Below are 17,702 nucleotides of genomic sequence, written 5' to 3' on the forward strand. Positions count from 1 at the left end.
TCATTTGTCCTACTGCCCAAAAAAAACGAATAGGAGTCTGAGTCACTAAAAATGCCATGGATTCAACATATGATATCCGAGAGTTTTAAAGATATGCTTTGATGCCAATAAAGCGCATATTTTCATCAGGCGGCAAAAGTTATTTTAGGCGTTGTATGAAAAGACGCGGAGGACTGCAACTGCTCGTCTCACTCAAAAGACGCCATAATTGTTTTAGTATGTATGTGTGGATTAAAGAAGATGAATATATGATTTGTGAGAACACGAATGTGATTTTTTAAGGGGGTGGGTAGGGTCTTTTTTGAAAGGGTCCAACTGTTTTCCATGGATGGCCAAGGCCCCCACTGGCCACCTCTTGGGAGCGCCACTGCCTACGTACTGGTGACGTCGCGGCCCGCTGGATCATTTGTAGCAAAGAGGCGGCACACCGGAAAGCTAACGGACAGCAACAAACCTCCCATGATCCGAACTTGATTCGGCGGCCCGTGTGTACCTGGCGCTCTGCTGAGGGGAGCTCAGGACCAGGATCCCGGTCTGCAAAGTGGCATCTGTGGGGGAGAGTTCTTAAACACGCGTTAATGTAAGCGGGGAGCCTTTTAGTCGGGGATCGGGCCTAGCGGACGTTAGCGGCGGAGCTACTTTTCACGAGCAAAATCAAAACAAGGTGAGTGGAGGAAACTTAATGCATGAAGGATCAGTGGACTGAGTTACATCTGCAGCTCCCAGCCTCACCTGCTTCACCCGCTGGGGATGCTGGGAGCTGTTCTACCGGAGACCTGCTGTATTATTGGTGCTATTAGCTTTGATGCTAATCTGGTCTTAAGTTCTGAAGCCAGACAGGACTTTAAAAGTGTTTATTTACGGAAAACTGCCACGCTAAAACACCAGAGAGCCTCGCGTGGTGTAATGAATGTACTCTCCACCGTGAAGCCCTGAAGGCGGCTTTGTGAGCGGCAGGAGCTGCTCTCTGAAGAAGTTAGCTGGTTGAGCTAACTGGTTAGCCTCGGAGTTTTGGGACTGCGGCTTGTTTACATCGCGCAAAACAACACGATGAAGGGCCGGCGAGTCCAGCCTGGAGCTCCGTAGACTCCGTGGTGGACTGGAGCTAGTCCGAGCAGTCTGAGCTACATGAGTAGCATCTATGCAGCGGGAGAAACTCTGAGAAAGTTTAAAAGTAGTTTCTGTGACAGCCGGATAGATCCCAGCAGCTCCTAGCCTGAGAGCAATGCTCCTGGGGGTGACGCTGGATGTGACGGACGGTAGTTATCACTCACACCCGCTCTTCTGTAGCAGGATGTAGTTCCGATGTAATGACAACGTTGTCGGGGTGAGTGAGGCATTGCTGAGGGCAGCGATGTGATTCTGATAAATAATACCGCTGTAGGGCGTACACGTGACCCTAGCCCTGGCACACACGTTAAAAGGCGTTCTGCTCACCTGTTGCTTCTGTTCTGGTAGGAATGAGTGATGACCTCTGTGGTGGTGTCAGACGGAGGAGGAAACATCGTGGAGTATGTCACTGTGGTGGAGGAGTCCCAGCAGGTACGCTGTTCACACCAACAACCCAGCTGATCTTCACTACTGACTCAGAAAAGACTGACAGACGGTCTGAACGTGAATGCAGCTAATGCTTCACGTTGCCATCTTAAGATTGTTCACACAGTCACGTGACTGTAAAGTCCCCCATGTGTTGTTTTGTAAACAACGTTCTGGTGCTGAAGATGAAAGTTATCCCAGCAACAAGCAACAGTCACTTCCTGGTTGTTTTTAGCGGTTCTGCAATCACAGTGAGATTCTGCCTGCACTAAAAAACAACAACTGGTTGTGTTTTGGGTGGGTGGGTGCGTCAGAGTATCCCCAGCCAGACCACAAGTGTCCAGCTCGGTGTCAAGAAGGTCTCATCTGAAGATGTGATCCTCTTAGCTCCAGCAGACAGTGACCTCCAGCTCTGACTGGGTGGGTGAGGTGCATCGACATTAATATAGGTTAGGTGTTGGGGACAAAGCACGTTTAAATCTGCAGCCATAGTTCTTGACTGGGGGGGGGGGGGGGTTGACAGGCGGCTCTGAGTGGCATAGTTGTCGTCTGAGCCTGTGATGGAGCGTCCGGCCCTGACCCGCGGCCATCACACATCTACAACGCCGAGGGGTGAGTGTAAGGATAGTGGCATTCGGGTCTCCCAGTGCAGTCTGGGATTTGTAGTTTTCCTGGTTTGTGTGCACCTGCAGCCCACTATTGCATATATGGATGGGTAATTTAGATTTATTCTTGGATGAGGGTTTGGGGACCCCTAGCGGCTGGTGGGAACATGTGCATGTTCACCGTCTACAGGAACCAAGTTTAGTTTGAATCTTAAACAAAAATAAAAACCTGTTCTCACATTGGAGTGGGCTCCGTCTTATCCCAGTGGAGCATCAGGCCCCAGTAGCAGGCAGGATGTTTGTCTCAATGGCCAGTTAGTTATTTCCCATCTTCTGCTAAATAAATTGTGTGTTTTTGACAATGTTAAGAATCTGAGACCAGCATACAAATGTGATTTTTTTTTGGCCAGGCTGGTTTCTGGGCTGGGTGGGGTTCATTATTAGATAACTGATTAACTACCACAGTAATGGATCGATCAGACTTCTGGATCAACACTTATTTCCTCCAACCTCATGATCTTACTGCCTGTTACCTCTGGTCATAATCAGATGAGCAGGACATGTTTGTCCTAGCCAAGCTGAGAGAAGGCGTGTGATCCTCCGGCTAACGCGGGTTGCCAGACGCCTTGGTGGCATCCATTGTTGGTGTGTCCTTCAGATGGAAACAATCTGCTGCTTCTGTGTGTTTAATGGCATTTATTTCTCATGTTTACAGCAGCTCTCTGAGGAGGAGGAGCAGGAGGTCGTCCAGCAGGATGTGGAGGCTGTGATCATAGAGGAGGTGGAGGAGGAGGAGGAGGAAGAAGAAGAAGGAGTGATTCTACAGGAGGAGGACTGCCCAGCGGTCATCGTGGAGGAGGTCTCCAGTGCACAGGTGGAGGAGTGCTACTCGGCTCAGGTCCTGGTGTATGATGACGGGACGTACCTGATGCAGGACGTGGCTGAGGAGCAGGAGGTGGTCACAGAGGTGGCGGAGACCGGTGAGCTCCACTTAACAGGCTGTTGCATTCTGGGTGATGATAAAACCAAGAGATCTTTTTCCTTTTTGGAAAAAGAAAACCTTGTTTTAGGCACCGCCGTTTGTTCATCAAACGTTTCTGTGGCTCAGCACAGAGGACCCGGAGGACAGGTCCGGTCTTACCGCCCATCAGTAATTGTGTCCTGATGTTTTCTCTGTTCCTCAGTGGAGATGTCGGCTCATGACATGGTGTGTTTGGACAAAACCTTTGAGGCGGCTGAAGCTCTCCTCCACATGGACTCTCCCGGCGGACTGCACAGTGAACGCGCCACAGGTACGCGTGCAGCCACCCGAACCTGCTCAGGTTTGATGTATTCAACGTCCAGTTCCAGCCCATCACAGGGACACACGGAGACAGTCGCGCCTGACGGCAGCCTCTGACACTGTTGACCCTCGCCTGCCACGGGATAGGCTGAGAGCTCGGCTGGACCGGGACAAAAAAATCAGCCCGGGCGTTTTGAGCTGAGACCGGTCCACCAGCTCTCTAATCCTGGTCCTTGATATTCCATATTCATCTTGTTTTAGTCGTTTCCCTGCTCCAGTACAAAAATGTATATATATATATTTTTTTTTTTGCTTAATGCAGCAAAACTGCAACTGACCATGAAAAACCTCTGAAATCTAGCTGCTTGTTTTAGGTGAAGTAAAGAAAACAGTAAAGCCGAATATAAAATTAGATCACACACACAGCAGCCTTTCTGTGGTTCTGAGTGTGTCCGGTCCGGTTTGTCCACCTGAACTGGACTCAGAACCGCTGCAGTAACTGGTTTTCAGCGTGATGAATGTTTAAAAAAATAATCCAAGAAAGTACTAGGTAGCACACCGCCAGCTCAGCCTTTTCTTGTCTGAACGTTAGCGCTGAACTCGAGGCTATTAAGCTCTACCCCACTAAAAAGTTAGCCTGTCTACAGTCACCGGTGATGACGTTCATGATGAAACTGACTGAACAGGTTGCTTTGTTTTGTAAATGTTGGAAATAAAAATAAATTATTATTCATTCTAACTGACAACAAATGCAATATTTTCGTTAAGAGAAATGCAAAAAGCTTAGAAAATTGAAGGATGACATTTATAAACTAGCTTCAGTTTGATGAAGAGCTTGCACCATGACAGAGATTGAGTTGGCTGATATAAACATCAGGATTATGGTTTGATAGAAACGCTGCGTTTGAAGCTGTATCGTTATTAATAATACACATTTTACATGCTTGTATTCAACGCGTTATCAAACATTTATGATCCCGTCTACAACAACAACAAAAAAAAAGACAGACTGGGCCAGCCCAAAACGAATAACAAATTGCTGGATCTAAATAATTTCATTAACTAGTGTTTGCCCATCCCAAAATTACCGTCGGTCACTGTGCCCAACAGCCAGTACAGCCCTGGTTGAGAGACTGGATAGGCCTATCAGAATCTGCTCTGGTATGGTTCTCTTATCTGAGCGTTCCTTCTCTGTGGCTATCCAAGTTTAGGTCCTCCACCACCTCCCTCAACCATGGTGTCCCACAAGGCTCTGTGCTGGGGCCTCTACTCTTCCTTTATCTGCATCGCATCCTGAGCTCCTTTAAAGGAATCTCCTACCATCTTTACGCAGATGACATCCAACTGTACATCTCCTTTAAGCCCCATGAGATGTCTAAGCTGCAGCTGTTACACACCTGCTTAGACTCTATCAAAACCTGGATGGCTGGGAGCTTTCTTCAGCTGAATGAAGATAAGACTGAGATCCTCATCTGTGCCCCAGACAAGCTGGTTCCCAAAGTCAGAGACTTTCTTGGTCAGCTTGCTTCTCACACCAAACCTTCCATCAGGAATCTTGGTGTGACCGTTGACCCACGCTTTTTCTACTGTAACTCTCTTTTCACGTGTCTGAGCAGAACCTCCCTGAACCTTCTACAGGTGGTTCAGAACGCCTGTGCTCGGCTTCTGACCAAGTGCTCCAAACACACCCACATCACCCCGCTTCACCTCCAGCTTCACTGGCTGCCAGTCAACTTCAGGGTTCATTTCAAGATCCTGGTTCTGGTCTATAGGGCCTTACATGGACAAGCACCATCTTACATTGGTGATCTTCTCAGTCCCTACACCCCCAGCAGATCCCTGAGGTCCAGTGACCAAAGCCTACTGGTTGTGCAGCACCAGGCTAAAGACCAAAGGTGACAGATCATTTGCTGCTGTGGCCCCCAGACTCTGGAACTCTCTCCCCCTGAGCCTGAGATCAGTGGACTCAGAAGCGTTGCATAATGTCTGAAGCGTAGTATGCAGCAATTAGCCGCCATAGTGGGTGGGCGGGTTTTTGGACGTGTCCCAGAAAGCTAGGGAGGTGTTGTCTGCTAAACTTATGCTTCTAGTTTAGATTTATGCACTATGCTTTCAGAACACGCTAGACCAGACAGGAAGTCAAAGATGTAAGCAGTGTAAAACACCTGGAAACGTTCAAAATGCAGATTCCCATTTGCTTAACTAGTCCGTCCTCTCCTGACGGTGTACATGCTGTGTGTCTTCTTGGTCCAGCTGAGGACGTGATGATGGAGACGGTGGTGGAAGTGTCCACTGAGTGTGTGTCCTTGGAGGAGGAGTCCTTCCCCATCCCCCCTGACTGTGAGCCTGCTGCCAAGAAGAAAAGAGGAGGTGTGTGTGTGTGTGTGTGTGTGTGTGTGTGTGTGTGTGTGTGTGTGTGTGTGTGTGTGTGTGTGTGTGTGTGTGTGTGTGTGTGTGTGTGTGTGTGTGTGTGTGTGTGTGTGCGCGTGTGTGTGAGGGAGTGAAGTGGCTTTACAAGTTCTGTAAATAACTGCTGAACCAGGTTGTCCCAAATGACGAAAGCCCCAACAATGAGCTGACCTGTAGGGGGCGTGGGTTAGACGTCTGATTGTGTGTGTGTGTGCGCACATGCGCAGGTGGACGTAAGCCCAGGACCCCCCAGCCTGCCTCTAATGGATCCTATGATCTGGGGATGAAGAAGAGACCAAGGGAGGGAAAGGGTCAGTACTCTGTTCTGGTTTCCTGTCTGTCTGTCCTCATCTCACCTGTCTGCCCACTAAAAGTGTCCCCCTGTCCTACAGGAAACACCACCTACCTGTGGGAGTTCCTGTTGGAGCTGCTGCAGGATAAAAACACCTGTCCCAGGTACATCAAGTGGATGCAGAGGGAGAAGGGCATCTTCAAGCTGGTGGACTCCAAGGCCGTGTCCAGGCTGTGGGGCAAACACAAGAACAAGCCAGACATGAACTATGAGACCATGGGCCGGGCCCTGAGGTCAGTTCAGGGTCTTACAGCATAAGTCTGAACCAAGACCTGCTAAAACACGTAAGGTGTGAAGGTTTCTTCTCTGAAAGCTGCTGTGATGTTCTCTCCTGTGGCTGCAGGTATTACTATCAGCGGGGCATCCTGGCCAAGGTGGAGGGGCAGCGCCTCGCTTATCAGTTCAAAGACATGCCCAAAAACATCCGAGTGATCGATGACGAGGAGGACGGGGAGGAGGTGGAGGAGAGGGAGCAGCTGGCCCACCAGCAGGGGTCTGCCGGCCTTGGTGCTCACTCGTCCACCACCAGCCAGCCTCAGCAGACCTACGTCACGGTGATCCCCAACAGCTCTGCCACCAGGTCAGTGTTGGGAGCTGGTCCTGGGTCCAAACGCACATCATGAATTTGAACCTTGAAGATGGAGTTGACGTTTATGGTTCAGCCAAAGCAAGACTGCTGATTGGTGCTGCTGGTGGGATGAAGAGGAAGATGGTCATTAGAACATCAGTAGATGTTTGTTGATGTTGACGACGCCATGTTGGTAAACATCAGAGTGATTTCTCTTTCTGTTTTCTCCTGTAGACCCATCCGAGCCATGCCGGTGGTCATGGCCAGCTCTCTTGGCCAGGTGACGTTAAACTCCTCCCCCATCCTCACCACCACCACGGGGGTCCCAGTGACGGTGACTAACCCCTCCACCAGCGCTCCGCCCAAGCTGGTCATCCAGGCTTTGCCCACAATGTTGCCGGCCAGCTCCAAAGCCGGAGAGAAGATCACCATCATCACCATCCCGGCCAACCAGCTCGCCACGCTCATGCAGACTAACCCCACTGGCCAAGTCACGCAGGTCCTTCAGGCTAAAGCGGTCCAAACGTCGCTGGCCCGGGCCTCCTCCACCCCAACCATCCACCTGGCAGCAGGACGCCCAACCCCCCAGCTCATTCTAGCCAAACCTGCTGCAGTGGCCCAGACCTTGCCCCAGCTCTCGGTGCGGGTGAGCCAGCCTCTCAGCAGCCCCCCTCAGCCCCCCCAGCCTGAAGCAGAACTTGTACAGGTAAAGGCGGAGCCTCTGTCCCCCCACAGGCTGTCGTTGTCCTGAGAGCCTTGGCTGGACCAGACAGTGAAGAAGCGGGGACAAGAAATGACTGTGGACACTGCTTAGGAAGTGCAGGACACCCGCCCCCCCTCCCCACAGCAGAGATGCTTCCTGATTGGCTGAAACTATCAGCCAGACTCTGGTCCAGGAAGGCACCTGCTGTCACTGTAGAGCTTCTGAAGACCTGCAGTGGATCAAGGACACACGCGCACACACCACACACACACACACACACACACCAAACACACACGCACGCGCGCGCGCGCACACACACACACACACACACACAGCCTTACATTTGGTCCTTATTTTAATGGAAGCTCATCAAAAGCCGCACTAGACAAAGATGTAAAGAGAAATGTAAAAAGTGATTTCTGATACTCAGCAGGTGTGTATCAGTACCGATGTTTGTCCCCTAGAGTGGGCGTGGCCCCGGTCCAACAGCGGTCCCATCCCACCGGCTGACACTATGCAAAGTTCTACGGTTGGGTCTGGTCCACAGAACCACCGCGCTCTGTTAGAGGAGGCAGAAACTAACGACAGAATTCTAAAACTTATCAGATCAGCTGCTGAGGACGAGTCATGTGGGGCGTGATCCTAGCCCCGCCCGGTTTTGGACCTGAGGCCACGCCCAGTGCTGTCACTTCTCCTGTTTGTTTTTTACTGTTCCTTCGCCAGAGCTGGCACCAAGAACCAAGTGAAGCGGCTGGCGTTTGAAGTATCATTCACACGTTTCTTTCTTGTACTATCAGTATAATGTTCTAGATTTTACTGAAACATGTATCATAAAAATGTAAAGTCAAACAGTGGTTTCATTTGCTCAACTTGAGTTGTCAGCCACAGAAACAGCATATTTGATCATTTACGTATTGATCACTGAAAGATGGCCAAGCAGTCAAGAGACCACCTCCGATCATCAAACTGATCTAAGTGAGTAAAAATCAGCCGAAGACAGCTCACAGGTTAGAAAGGAAGATGGAGGAATCTAAAATACTGAGTCTTAAAGAGCTGAAAGGTGGCGACCTATCTCCATGTCATCAAACCACTTCTGATCTTACAGCAGGGCTCCTCCACTCTTGTTTAAGGGCCGGAGGCTCTTCTAAAATAAAGTTCAAGTATTGTATCTTAGTTTATATTTAAATGGCTTTGTTTTCCATCTAAACTGTTTTAATTGTAGTTTTAATAATACAATAATTTAATTTACTACTGTTTGCCCATCCCAAAATTACCGTCGGTCGCCGTGCCCGCGAGGTCAAATTGTGAAGAGAGAGCTGAGCCAGAAGGTCCATGTGGCAGGGGTCAGGTGGTGCTCACTCCTCACCCCTGCCACAGGGACCTCAAGGGATGAACCATCAATCCTGCTCAATGGTCAACTTTCATCGCGGGGTCACACCCATTAGGACAGTGGGAGGGTTAATGTGTTTGAAGAATGGAAACAAATATATTTGGGACATGAAAGGCTGCTAAACATCAAAGTCCGCAAATTTAGGGGTGTTGGGGCACAAAGGTCTGGTGGCCTGTGGGCCGCCAGTTGAGGTTCGCCGTCTTAAAGTATCAGGATTAGTACCTTCGTCAGGAATCTGCCACGTCCATATTGCTCTGGTTGGACGTGCCCGGAAAACCTCACCAGGAGGCATCCTAATCAGAATTACTTCAACAGGCTCCTCTCAATGTGGAGGAGCAGTGGTTCTACTCTGAGCCCCTACCAGATGCTTCTCACTCATCTCTAAGGGAGAGCCCAGCCACCCTGCAGAGAAAACTCATTTCGGCTGCTTGTATCTGTGATCTCGTTCTTTTGGTCACTACCCAAAGCTCGTGACCATAGATGAGGGTAGGAACGTAGATCAACCGGTAAATCGAGTGTTTCACCTGGCTCAGCTCTCTCTTCACGACAGACCGGTACAACGCAGCACCAATACACCTAATTCATCTTCCCCTCACACATGAACAAGACAGGTACTTAAACTCCTTCTGAGGCAGGACCTCATCCCTGACCCGGGAGAAGGACTTCTACCCTTTTCTGACTCAGAACCGTGGTATAATAACGCTTTGCCAAAGTGTCACTTCCTCTTGAACTTTCACACATTTTGACACCTACAAGCACCAACATACAAGCTCATATTGTCACCTCATCGGGATGGAACGGACACACGGTTTTCAGACTTTTAATCTAATAAAAATCTGCATTTGTACTTTAAAGGGTTGATGTGAAACAAATGACGCCTGATCATTTATCTAAACAAGAAAATACTTTTCTCCATTCTTCACTTACCTTTTGTGCTTTATTCACTTGTTGGTGCATTTTGCTTCAAAATCTTTCAAAACATTCAGCTCATTTGGACAGTTTTGCTTAGTTTCAGCTTCAGTTTAGCTACTCAGCATTCAAACAGCGTTTCTGCAAGAAATGCAATTTATCTAGCAAGTCACCCGCAAATCAACTTCTTATACACTAGTGTCTAATCGTGCTGCAGACACATGTAGTCAATAATGTGGGACTTTAGTGCATCTTTGTTAACTCATTCACTGCCACGCCTTTTTACTGTGTGGGTGTCGGAACGCGCCCCCGCACCGTGAGAACAAACATCTCAGCTCTAAAGCCAATCTTCATCTGCGTACGTCACGTGATCAGGAAGCAGAAAATCCATGTGTTAGGAAATCGTTTGGGCCGCTGCTGTAAAAACAAGGGAGGTGCAAACCGAAAAATCATCTGCCGATCACCAACAACGGATTGTAAAAGAACGGCTAACGCTCGAAACGTGCGGATTCTTCCTGATGTGAGAGGTGAGTCTCCGCTTTAGCGCACAACGTTCTGTGACTTAAAAAAGCAGTAAAAACGGTGAGAAACGCTGGCAGCGAACGGCTTTACCAATCAGGAAACGGCTGGCAGTGAATGAGTTCAAATTTAAATATTCCACCTAAAACTGTCAGTGTTGCGCCCTCTTCAGATAAAAATTCTGCACTGTATTTGAATTTAAATCTGCCATCACTATTGGCCAAGAGGTACTGTATGATGTCAGCTGATAACATAGGATGCCAATGTTGTTGTGAGCCTGTGTGTGTTCCGCCCTCAGTCTGTCAGCATTGTTTGTTGCATTTTTCAAACAGGAAGTGGGAGTGGAGTAAGGCTGTGGTAGGGCTCGACTTGCTCTTTAAGTAAACCCCCTACATCAGATATTTCAGTCGAGTATTAAATAAAAATTAGCAGTGACTCATAAATGAACTGCAGGCTGGCAGTTGGTATGGAGGCCAAAAAACAACAGAGTGAAAAGTCTCACTTTATTAACATTTCTATATTAATGTCATAGCAATGCCAACATTAAAAACAAAAACTTTGGAACCGTCATTGAACCTTAATTAAACCCTCAGAAGAATAAAAGTATAATTTATGATCCTATAATGATCTAAGGAGCAAACTGAGAGAACAATGACCGCCATCAGCTTCCTGTTTACCAGCAATCTGATGCTAGTTTGAAGAAAACGTCACTTAACACCAAGGCATCCTGGGATATTTGGCATGAAGTCAGGCATGCCGTCTAGATGCTCCTGGATCCGCTCTACTGCTGTTAGATGTTTCTACTCAGTGTGAAGAGCTCCAGGTCCTCTAAGTGGCCGTCTACATCAGCCTATGAGGCTCTTCTCTAAAGCTGATGTCACACAGCAGTGATAGGTGGTCAGACGGGTAGTGGTACGAGGGGAGGCGGCCTGGACCGATCTGCTCCTCTGTAGGAATGTCCAGGAGCTTCTCCACACTCAAAGCACCATGGGTATACCAAATGTAGTCCAGCGTACCGCAGCTCTCTCCGGAGGGGCGGATCTTCCACGTGGTGTAGGCCGGCTCCGACTGTCCATCTGAGCTCAGCAGCCTGTAGGCTGAGGTCAGGCCTAAAGGGGAGGAGCTGAAGCGCCTGTACACGTCCTCAGAGGGCTCAGCGTTGAAGTCCCCACACACAACTACAGGGATGGTGTTTGGAACGTCCTGGTTCTGGTTGGGACCTTGTGATGTAATGTCTCGCAGGCTTTGCAGCAGGTCAGCACCTTGAGCACTCCTCAGTCTTTCCCAGCCACTACGAGCTTTCAGATGTGTGACTGCGACACACAACCACCTTCCTGTCATCTGGCACCTGAAGGTCTGGACAATGGCCACCTGGTTGGTGGGGAGCATCATGGCGGAGAGCCGTAGGTGAGCTGTGGTCAAGAGATTAAAGCGTGACTGGCGGTAAAACAAAGCACATCCATCTGGACCGTTGTTCTGCTCAACGTCCAGACAAGGGGACCAGGGTTTGGCCAGGAAGCTGCCACAGTAACCTAAGCTCGCCATGATGGGCTGGAACGTGTCATAATAGTGGTCCACTTCCTGCAGACAGAGGATGTCAGGACGGTAGGTCAGGATTTCCTCCAGGATCAGGTACTTCCGCTCATTCCAGTTGAGAGCTTCTAGAGGACAGCAGATAAACCGGTCCTTCCCCTCACCAAGAGCTACACACACACACACACACACACACACACACACACACACACACACACACACACACACACACACACACACACACACACACACACACACACACACACACACACACACACACACACACACACACACACACACACACACACACACACACACACACACACACACACACACACACACGTTAGTAGTGCAGTGAACCTCTCATCACTCACCGGTGTTGCACGGGGACCTACCCTGAGCCAGGATGTTCCACTGCATCACCCGTATAGATGGGTTGTGCTTATGGCTGCAGCGCGCCGTGCTGCTGGGTTGGACCAGAACCCTGTGGGGCCGGGCTGGACGTTTCTGCAGAACCTTCTCACACTCTCTGAGCAGCAGATTTGGATCCACCTCAGCTAGGTGCTGGTCCTCATCCTGGTCTGGGTTCTCCTTTAGGTATGGGTCAGGCTGGGCCAGGGGATCACTGTTAAGGGTCTGGGCCATGGTACCAAACAACTTGCTGCTGCTGCTGCCACCCATTGGACAAACTGGTGGAGAGGACACAGAGAGGACACACGTCACTACACAATACAGAACGAAGAAGACGGCCCGTTACACCAACAGAATCTGCAGTACTCAGCTTTGGTCTTTTAAGGATTCAGACCGTACAGGTCCAACATGTGGGAGACAAATGATTAGGATGGACAGACTGTTAGTAACCACCAGAACTGGAGTATCCTAATCTGACAGATTTGGCATCAAACCACTGATGCACCAAGCATCAAGGTTGGATTATCCAATAGGTTCAGAACCAGGGGACCAGCATGAGCAAATAGAATAAAAATGGCAACAAAAACGTGTTTCACGACCACCAGAGACCAGTGGGACACCACCAGAGAGACCAATGAGACAACACCACAGAGACACCACCACAGAGACCACTGGGACACCACCACAGAGACCACTGGGACACCACCACAGAGACCACTGAGACACCACCACAGAGACCAGTGGGACACCACCACAGAGACCACTGAGACACCACCACAGAGACCACTGAGACACCACCAGAGAGACCACTGGGACACCACCAGAGAGACCACTGGGACACCACCAGAGAGAACATTGCTGAACTGCTGAACAAACTCACCGTTCTGACCAGACCAGCATATATTAGATTACTGCTGCTCGTCATCACGCTGCTACCAGATACAAAACGTTTTACACACTTGAAAAATAATTCAAACTCTGTTTGTTAACCATGGACAGCTTCTAGTTGAATCAATCCTTCATGCAGATGAAAGACCGTCTAATGATACTAAAATACACTCCATGTTCCAACAGGCTGATCACTTCTGACAGAAAAACTGCTGGTCTTAAACCAACTCGTATAATAAACCAGTTCACATCAGCAGAGTCAGCTGGTTAGACCAGTCTGTCCAGAACCAGACGCATCCCTGCCACCGACCTTAATGAACTTTGACTTACTCTGATAACAATCAGTCCATCCACCTAACACCCCTTCCTCCAGTCGGACCTTCAGCTCTCCATCGCTCCTCGTCCTCTGAGGCACACCGAGTGGAAGCAGAGACTTAGGACATAGATCCGCGCCCCCAGAGGCGAGGCGGGTCACAGAAAAATCCAGTCGGCTGGACCTCTGTAGAACAAAGTTCTAACTTACAACCAATAAAACAGCAGAGAGTGCTTCCTGGTACAGCTGGACGAGCTGGACAACGCAACCCAAAGAATCTTCCTTAAACAGTGATCTAATGTTTAAGATCTTTAATGGTCTTGCTGCTGCGCCCTCCTAACTCACCAGCAGTGCCATCCACATGACACATGACCCAAAAACCAGAGTGACGTGCTGAAATCACCGGCACGGGATGGAAAATGAATGAGGGATTGTCTGAAACATGTGACAGAGAACAGAGACACAACTGTCCTCAGAAGTGCTGACGTTGACTGGATGGACGACAGACGGACAGCAACAGGACGGGCTGTCTGGACCTAACACCTTCACCTGGGTTTGGGCTCATACTGGGAATTCAAATGATTTATACCACACGCTGAAACACTAACCGCGTTTAAGGAAACAAAGCATCCATTCGTGGGTAGGTTCCATTTATCAGGACCTACATGAACAACAGAACCCAAAGCATCTCCTCAGAAGTTTACCCACAGCATCACAGAGCCACGCCCTTTCCAGGAGAGACCACGTGGACACTGTGGATGTCTACACAACTCCTGCAGCAGATGTAGGTCCATGTGGACTGCTTTTCCTCTGAATACATCCTTCTACAAGAAACACTATTGCTATGATACAGAGGTCACAGCCAGATGTGGCTCTACGGGGCCTTCTCCAGCCGTAGTAATGAGGCTCCATCTGTTTTCAACCAAACCAGGGAATAGACAGGTCCATAATCTATGGAGGAAGACTGTTAGATAGCCCACATGTTTAATGACCACCGAACCAGACAAGTCGTTTGAGTCTCAGAACCGGAGCCCCCCCCCCAAAAAGAAAGATGGCTGAGTGAGTTCTGGTGACCAGCACACCCTAGCAGATGCTTCAGAAGTTGCTCAGATGAGTGTGAGGGTGAGCCTCCTGCCCTGGAGGGTAGTTGGTCACAGACTGATAGAAATAAATGTTAAAGATGAATACATGTCCTGTTAGGCCTGAACCCCCCGCATAGAAACAACCACCTTCCCAGAATCCTGCGATTTTTACAGTCTTGGACACGACCCAGCTACACTTAAGAGGACCTCGTGGAGGGCTGACGGACTGATTGGAGCCTTGTATAGATCAGCCATTCCTGGTTGGTTACGTCACAAGCCTGACTCACAAGGGGCCCCAAGCCCAGCACTTCAAAAGGGCTCTTCGACTTGTGGCTTCTGGCCTCGGCATACAGATCCGAGACTGGAGACAGCCGCTAACGAATGAACACACACTCCTACAGCTCAGGGTGTTTGCGGGAACTGTGCTTCTGTAATTAACACTTGTGATTCAAGTAGAAAGAAACCCATTTAGTAATCTGAAGAAGTGGGCCTGTGGGCCTTGACGTGCGTGCACGGTCAACTTCTTCCTGAATGAGTGATGCTTTTTAGCAAATAAACTAAGGACAGGACACAAACGTTGCATTTTTTTTAAAATTAACAACAGCCATATCTAGTCGAGAAATCTAGAGAACCCGTAGCAGTAGCAAAAGATTTTCTTTTTTAGGTTAGTCTAGCCCAGAGGTCGACAACCTGTTCCCATCAAAGAGCCATTATTACCCGTTTCCCACAGTAAAGAAAACACTGGGAGTCACACGGCTGCTTTAACCAATGACAACAGGTGACAGCAGCCAATACCGGTCGCTCGTGTAGGCTACGTCAGATTTTTCTTTCAACGAAGATAATCAATAAAATGATTTGTACAAAATGGCTCCAAAAGTTGTCGCCAGTCTCTGCCTACAGTGTTTAGATATTTTTCACCCTGTTAGTGGTTTCACTGAGCAGGTGCCACTTTTGTCACATACGTTTCTTTTTAAAACACGTTTAAAGGGTTCAGAACACGAATCCAGGCTCTGTCACGTTTGATTGTTGTAATTAAAGTTTGTAGGTGGGGAAGGTCAGAAAAGGATCCGATCAAAGCGTTTTCCCTCATTTACAGTGATGGAGATAACGGCGCACTGGCTCTGGCGGTAATCAAGTTTAATTTGATCTCTTTGCAACAATTTTCACAAGAAAACAGAACAGTTAAAAGCAGGGCATGTGTTGACCGGACAGTTCCCGTATTTGACCGTTTATTTTGACGGAGAAAGAATAGAAAGAATTACCCCGACGCAAGCAGACGAACTGACGCTTTATTCGTTATGCACATCGCACATGTAGCTAAATCACTCAAGACCAGATTCCCATCTGAACATCCGAGCTGGACACTGCTCAGCACAGCTCGCTGAGGATGTGGAGAGGGGCTTGGAGCGCGTCACAGAACCAGAGCACATGCAGGAAGATTACTCCCACTGAAGCGAGTGCTTCCCAAACCCTGTCTCTTAGAGAGACTTGTCACTTAGAAAATGTTCCGATTATGAAACTTTGGCTGAATAGTGCTTGTTCCTGTCTCCAATGTGGCGTCCATGAGCCTGTCTGAGGAAAAAGTCCAGAATCTCGCATCCTCTTCAGCTCAGAAAGCGCCTACGATTACGCAAAAGCGTGACCCGTAAACCCGGTCTCACAGTAAGACCAGGTTGGACCTGTTCAGGTTCACGCAGACAATCTTTACATTTAGAATTAGCTTACAGATGTAAAATTTATGCAGTAAAATATAAAGCATTTTATTTAAATATCCATTCATTATTTTACAAGCAGAGAGCCGCTTCCGATGGATGGGAGAGCCGCGGGTTGGAGACCCCCGTTAAAGCCACACTCCATTTACCCTCAGTATTTTATCCATCTATTATGCCGGTTTCACACCGGTAGCATCATGCTGAACGGTTTACCCACATACGTCAAAGTGGGCCTTTTACCCTGGGAGAGTCTTGGTAGCGGCATGTATGTGAATTTTATGGTTAATCAAGTATTAACCATTAAGGGCTTCAATAATCGATTAACAAAATTTGGAAAACGTACATTCCACATGAAGGTTGTTAAAAAACATCATGGACTCATTTAAGAGTAAACATCCTAAAGTGTGAGAAAACCAACGGGAGGGGACCTTGCAGTGATATACAGTCAGACAGAAAGCATGAAATAATGACATTAAAGCAGATCCTGGGGGCTAAGCCCCCTTGTTTTTCAATGCTAGTGACATCCCTGGTAGAAAACTTTACTAAAGCAGAAGGTACATTGGTCCTGGTGCCTGACCTCCACATCTACAAAAAACAGAGAAACACCTTCATCAGAGTCAGGTTCTCAGCAGGGGAGAACCTGATAGGTGATGTCATTCCTCCCATCACATCACCTGTCAGGTGTTCTCTCCAGAAAAGCCTTCGGAAGCCTCCCACGGCATCAAGATGAAGCCCGGAGGCATACACACTCTCATCATTACTGGGACCAGTCTACACTACCTGGTGCTGTACCAGCCTTGGTGCTGGTGGCTCGTGCTGCCTTCAGCGGGATACCGGTCCCTCCAACCCCCCCTCCTCCTCCTCCGTGACAGTACCGAGCTCCGGAAACACACATTTGACCGAATAAAGACGAACAGCGCCGAGCGGAGTTCATGTCACTAATTTAGCCGTTATAGAACAAAAAGTAACAAATTGTCCTCCGACGAGAGGCGGAAGCGCTGCGCGGTCAAAGGCCGGCCGGTAAAAGTTGCATCATGATTCCGGACCTTCAGAACTCCGAGGGAGGAGGACGAGGGTGTTCCGCTGGTTCCGGTACCGGGTGAGTTAGCGTCGCTCCGACAAATACATAAATTACAACACGTCCGCCTGCAGAGCTGAGGGTGTCTGCTCCAGCTCTGTTTCCACGCGAAGAAGGATCAAATTAAACGTTACAACTGGATCTTGGACCCCCCTATAAGCATGTGGTTTGAGCGGTCCAGCTAAAATGAGGGCGTTACATATTCAATACTGAGCCAATCAGCGTCCAGGAATCTCTTTCGTCATGTTTGACGACATCTTACACAAGCACGCGCCCCCATAACCTTTCCCCCAGGTGTAGTTATTTGTCTGTAATGATCTGATTAAAGGAACGAGCAGCGGAACTAGCGGGCTGTGGGAAGTCCATGTTTTATATAACTTTATTAGTCGACTGGTAGAAAACGGAATGAAAA

The 17,702-nt window shown here is 48.8% G+C and overlaps 2 protein-coding genes across 5 annotated transcripts; one reads left to right on the forward strand and one right to left on the reverse strand.

Moving 5' to 3' along the window:
• Positions 1 to 338: 338 nt before the first annotated feature.
• Positions 339 to 8,304, forward strand: elf2a (E74-like factor 2a (ets domain transcription factor)). 2 transcript variants are annotated; one of them, XM_015965895.3, is made up of 9 exons: positions 339 to 664; positions 1,459 to 1,542; positions 2,857 to 3,121; positions 3,326 to 3,433; positions 5,677 to 5,793; positions 6,060 to 6,143; positions 6,225 to 6,417; positions 6,528 to 6,764; positions 6,987 to 8,304. In XM_015965895.3, exons 2-9 carry the CDS (start codon positions 1,468 to 1,470, stop codon positions 7,501 to 7,503), a joined length of 1,596 nt encoding a protein of 531 aa, XP_015821381.3. In that variant the 5' UTR covers positions 339 to 664; positions 1,459 to 1,467; the 3' UTR covers positions 7,504 to 8,304. The 2 variants fall into 2 exon arrangements, with proteins under 2 accessions (XP_015821381.3, XP_015821457.3); XM_015965971.3 differs by having other exon boundaries at positions 407 to 664; positions 2,860 to 3,121.
• A 2,458-nt stretch (positions 8,305 to 10,762) lies between these two features.
• nocta (nocturnin a) lies at positions 10,763 to 17,458 on the reverse strand. 3 transcript variants are annotated; one of them, XM_054738897.2, is made up of 3 exons: positions 17,259 to 17,458; positions 12,202 to 12,495; positions 10,763 to 11,976 (listed from the first exon to the last, which is right to left on the reverse strand). In XM_054738897.2, exons 2-3 carry the CDS (start codon positions 12,485 to 12,487, stop codon positions 11,114 to 11,116), a joined length of 1,149 nt encoding a protein of 382 aa, XP_054594872.1. In that variant the 5' UTR covers positions 12,488 to 12,495; positions 17,259 to 17,458; the 3' UTR covers positions 10,763 to 11,113. The 3 variants fall into 3 exon arrangements, with proteins under 3 accessions (XP_054594872.1, XP_015821179.3, XP_070409022.1); XM_015965693.3 differs by having other exon boundaries at positions 16,993 to 17,458; XM_070552921.1 differs by lacking the exon at positions 17,259 to 17,458 and adding an exon at positions 13,436 to 16,963.
• Positions 17,459 to 17,702: the final 244 nt, after the last annotated feature.

This window comes from Nothobranchius furzeri, chromosome 1, assembly GCF_043380555.1.
Source record: "Nothobranchius furzeri strain GRZ-AD chromosome 1, NfurGRZ-RIMD1, whole genome shotgun sequence".
In the NCBI taxonomy this organism is placed as follows: Eukaryota; Metazoa; Chordata; class Actinopteri; order Cyprinodontiformes; family Nothobranchiidae; genus Nothobranchius; species Nothobranchius furzeri.

What these genes read in the sequence shown, in the direction of transcription:
- nocta (XM_015965693.3), bottom strand. Translation starts at nt 17,146, where the DNA reads ATGAACTCCGCTCGGCGCTGTTCGTCTTTATTCGGTCAAATGTGTGTT. An exon ending in CAAGGCTGGTACAGCACCAG is followed by an intron (nt 12,496 to 16,992) that starts GTAGTGTAGACT and finishes CCTCTCCACCAG; the next exon opens with TTTGTCCAATGGGTGGCAGC. An exon ending in GTGGAACATCCTGGCTCAGG is followed by an intron (nt 11,977 to 12,201) that starts GTAGGTCCCCGT and finishes GTGTGTGTGTAG; the next exon opens with CTCTTGGTGAGGGGAAGGAC.
- elf2a (XM_015965895.3), top strand. Translation starts at nt 1,468, where the DNA reads ATGACCTCTGTGGTGGTGTCAGACGGAGGAGGAAACATCGTGGAGTAT. An exon ending in TGGTGGAGGAGTCCCAGCAG is followed by an intron (nt 1,543 to 2,856) that starts GTACGCTGTTCA and finishes TCATGTTTACAG; the next exon opens with CAGCTCTCTGAGGAGGAGGA. An exon ending in ACCATGGGCCGGGCCCTGAG is followed by an intron (nt 6,418 to 6,527) that starts GTCAGTTCAGGG and finishes CTGTGGCTGCAG; the next exon opens with GTATTACTATCAGCGGGGCA.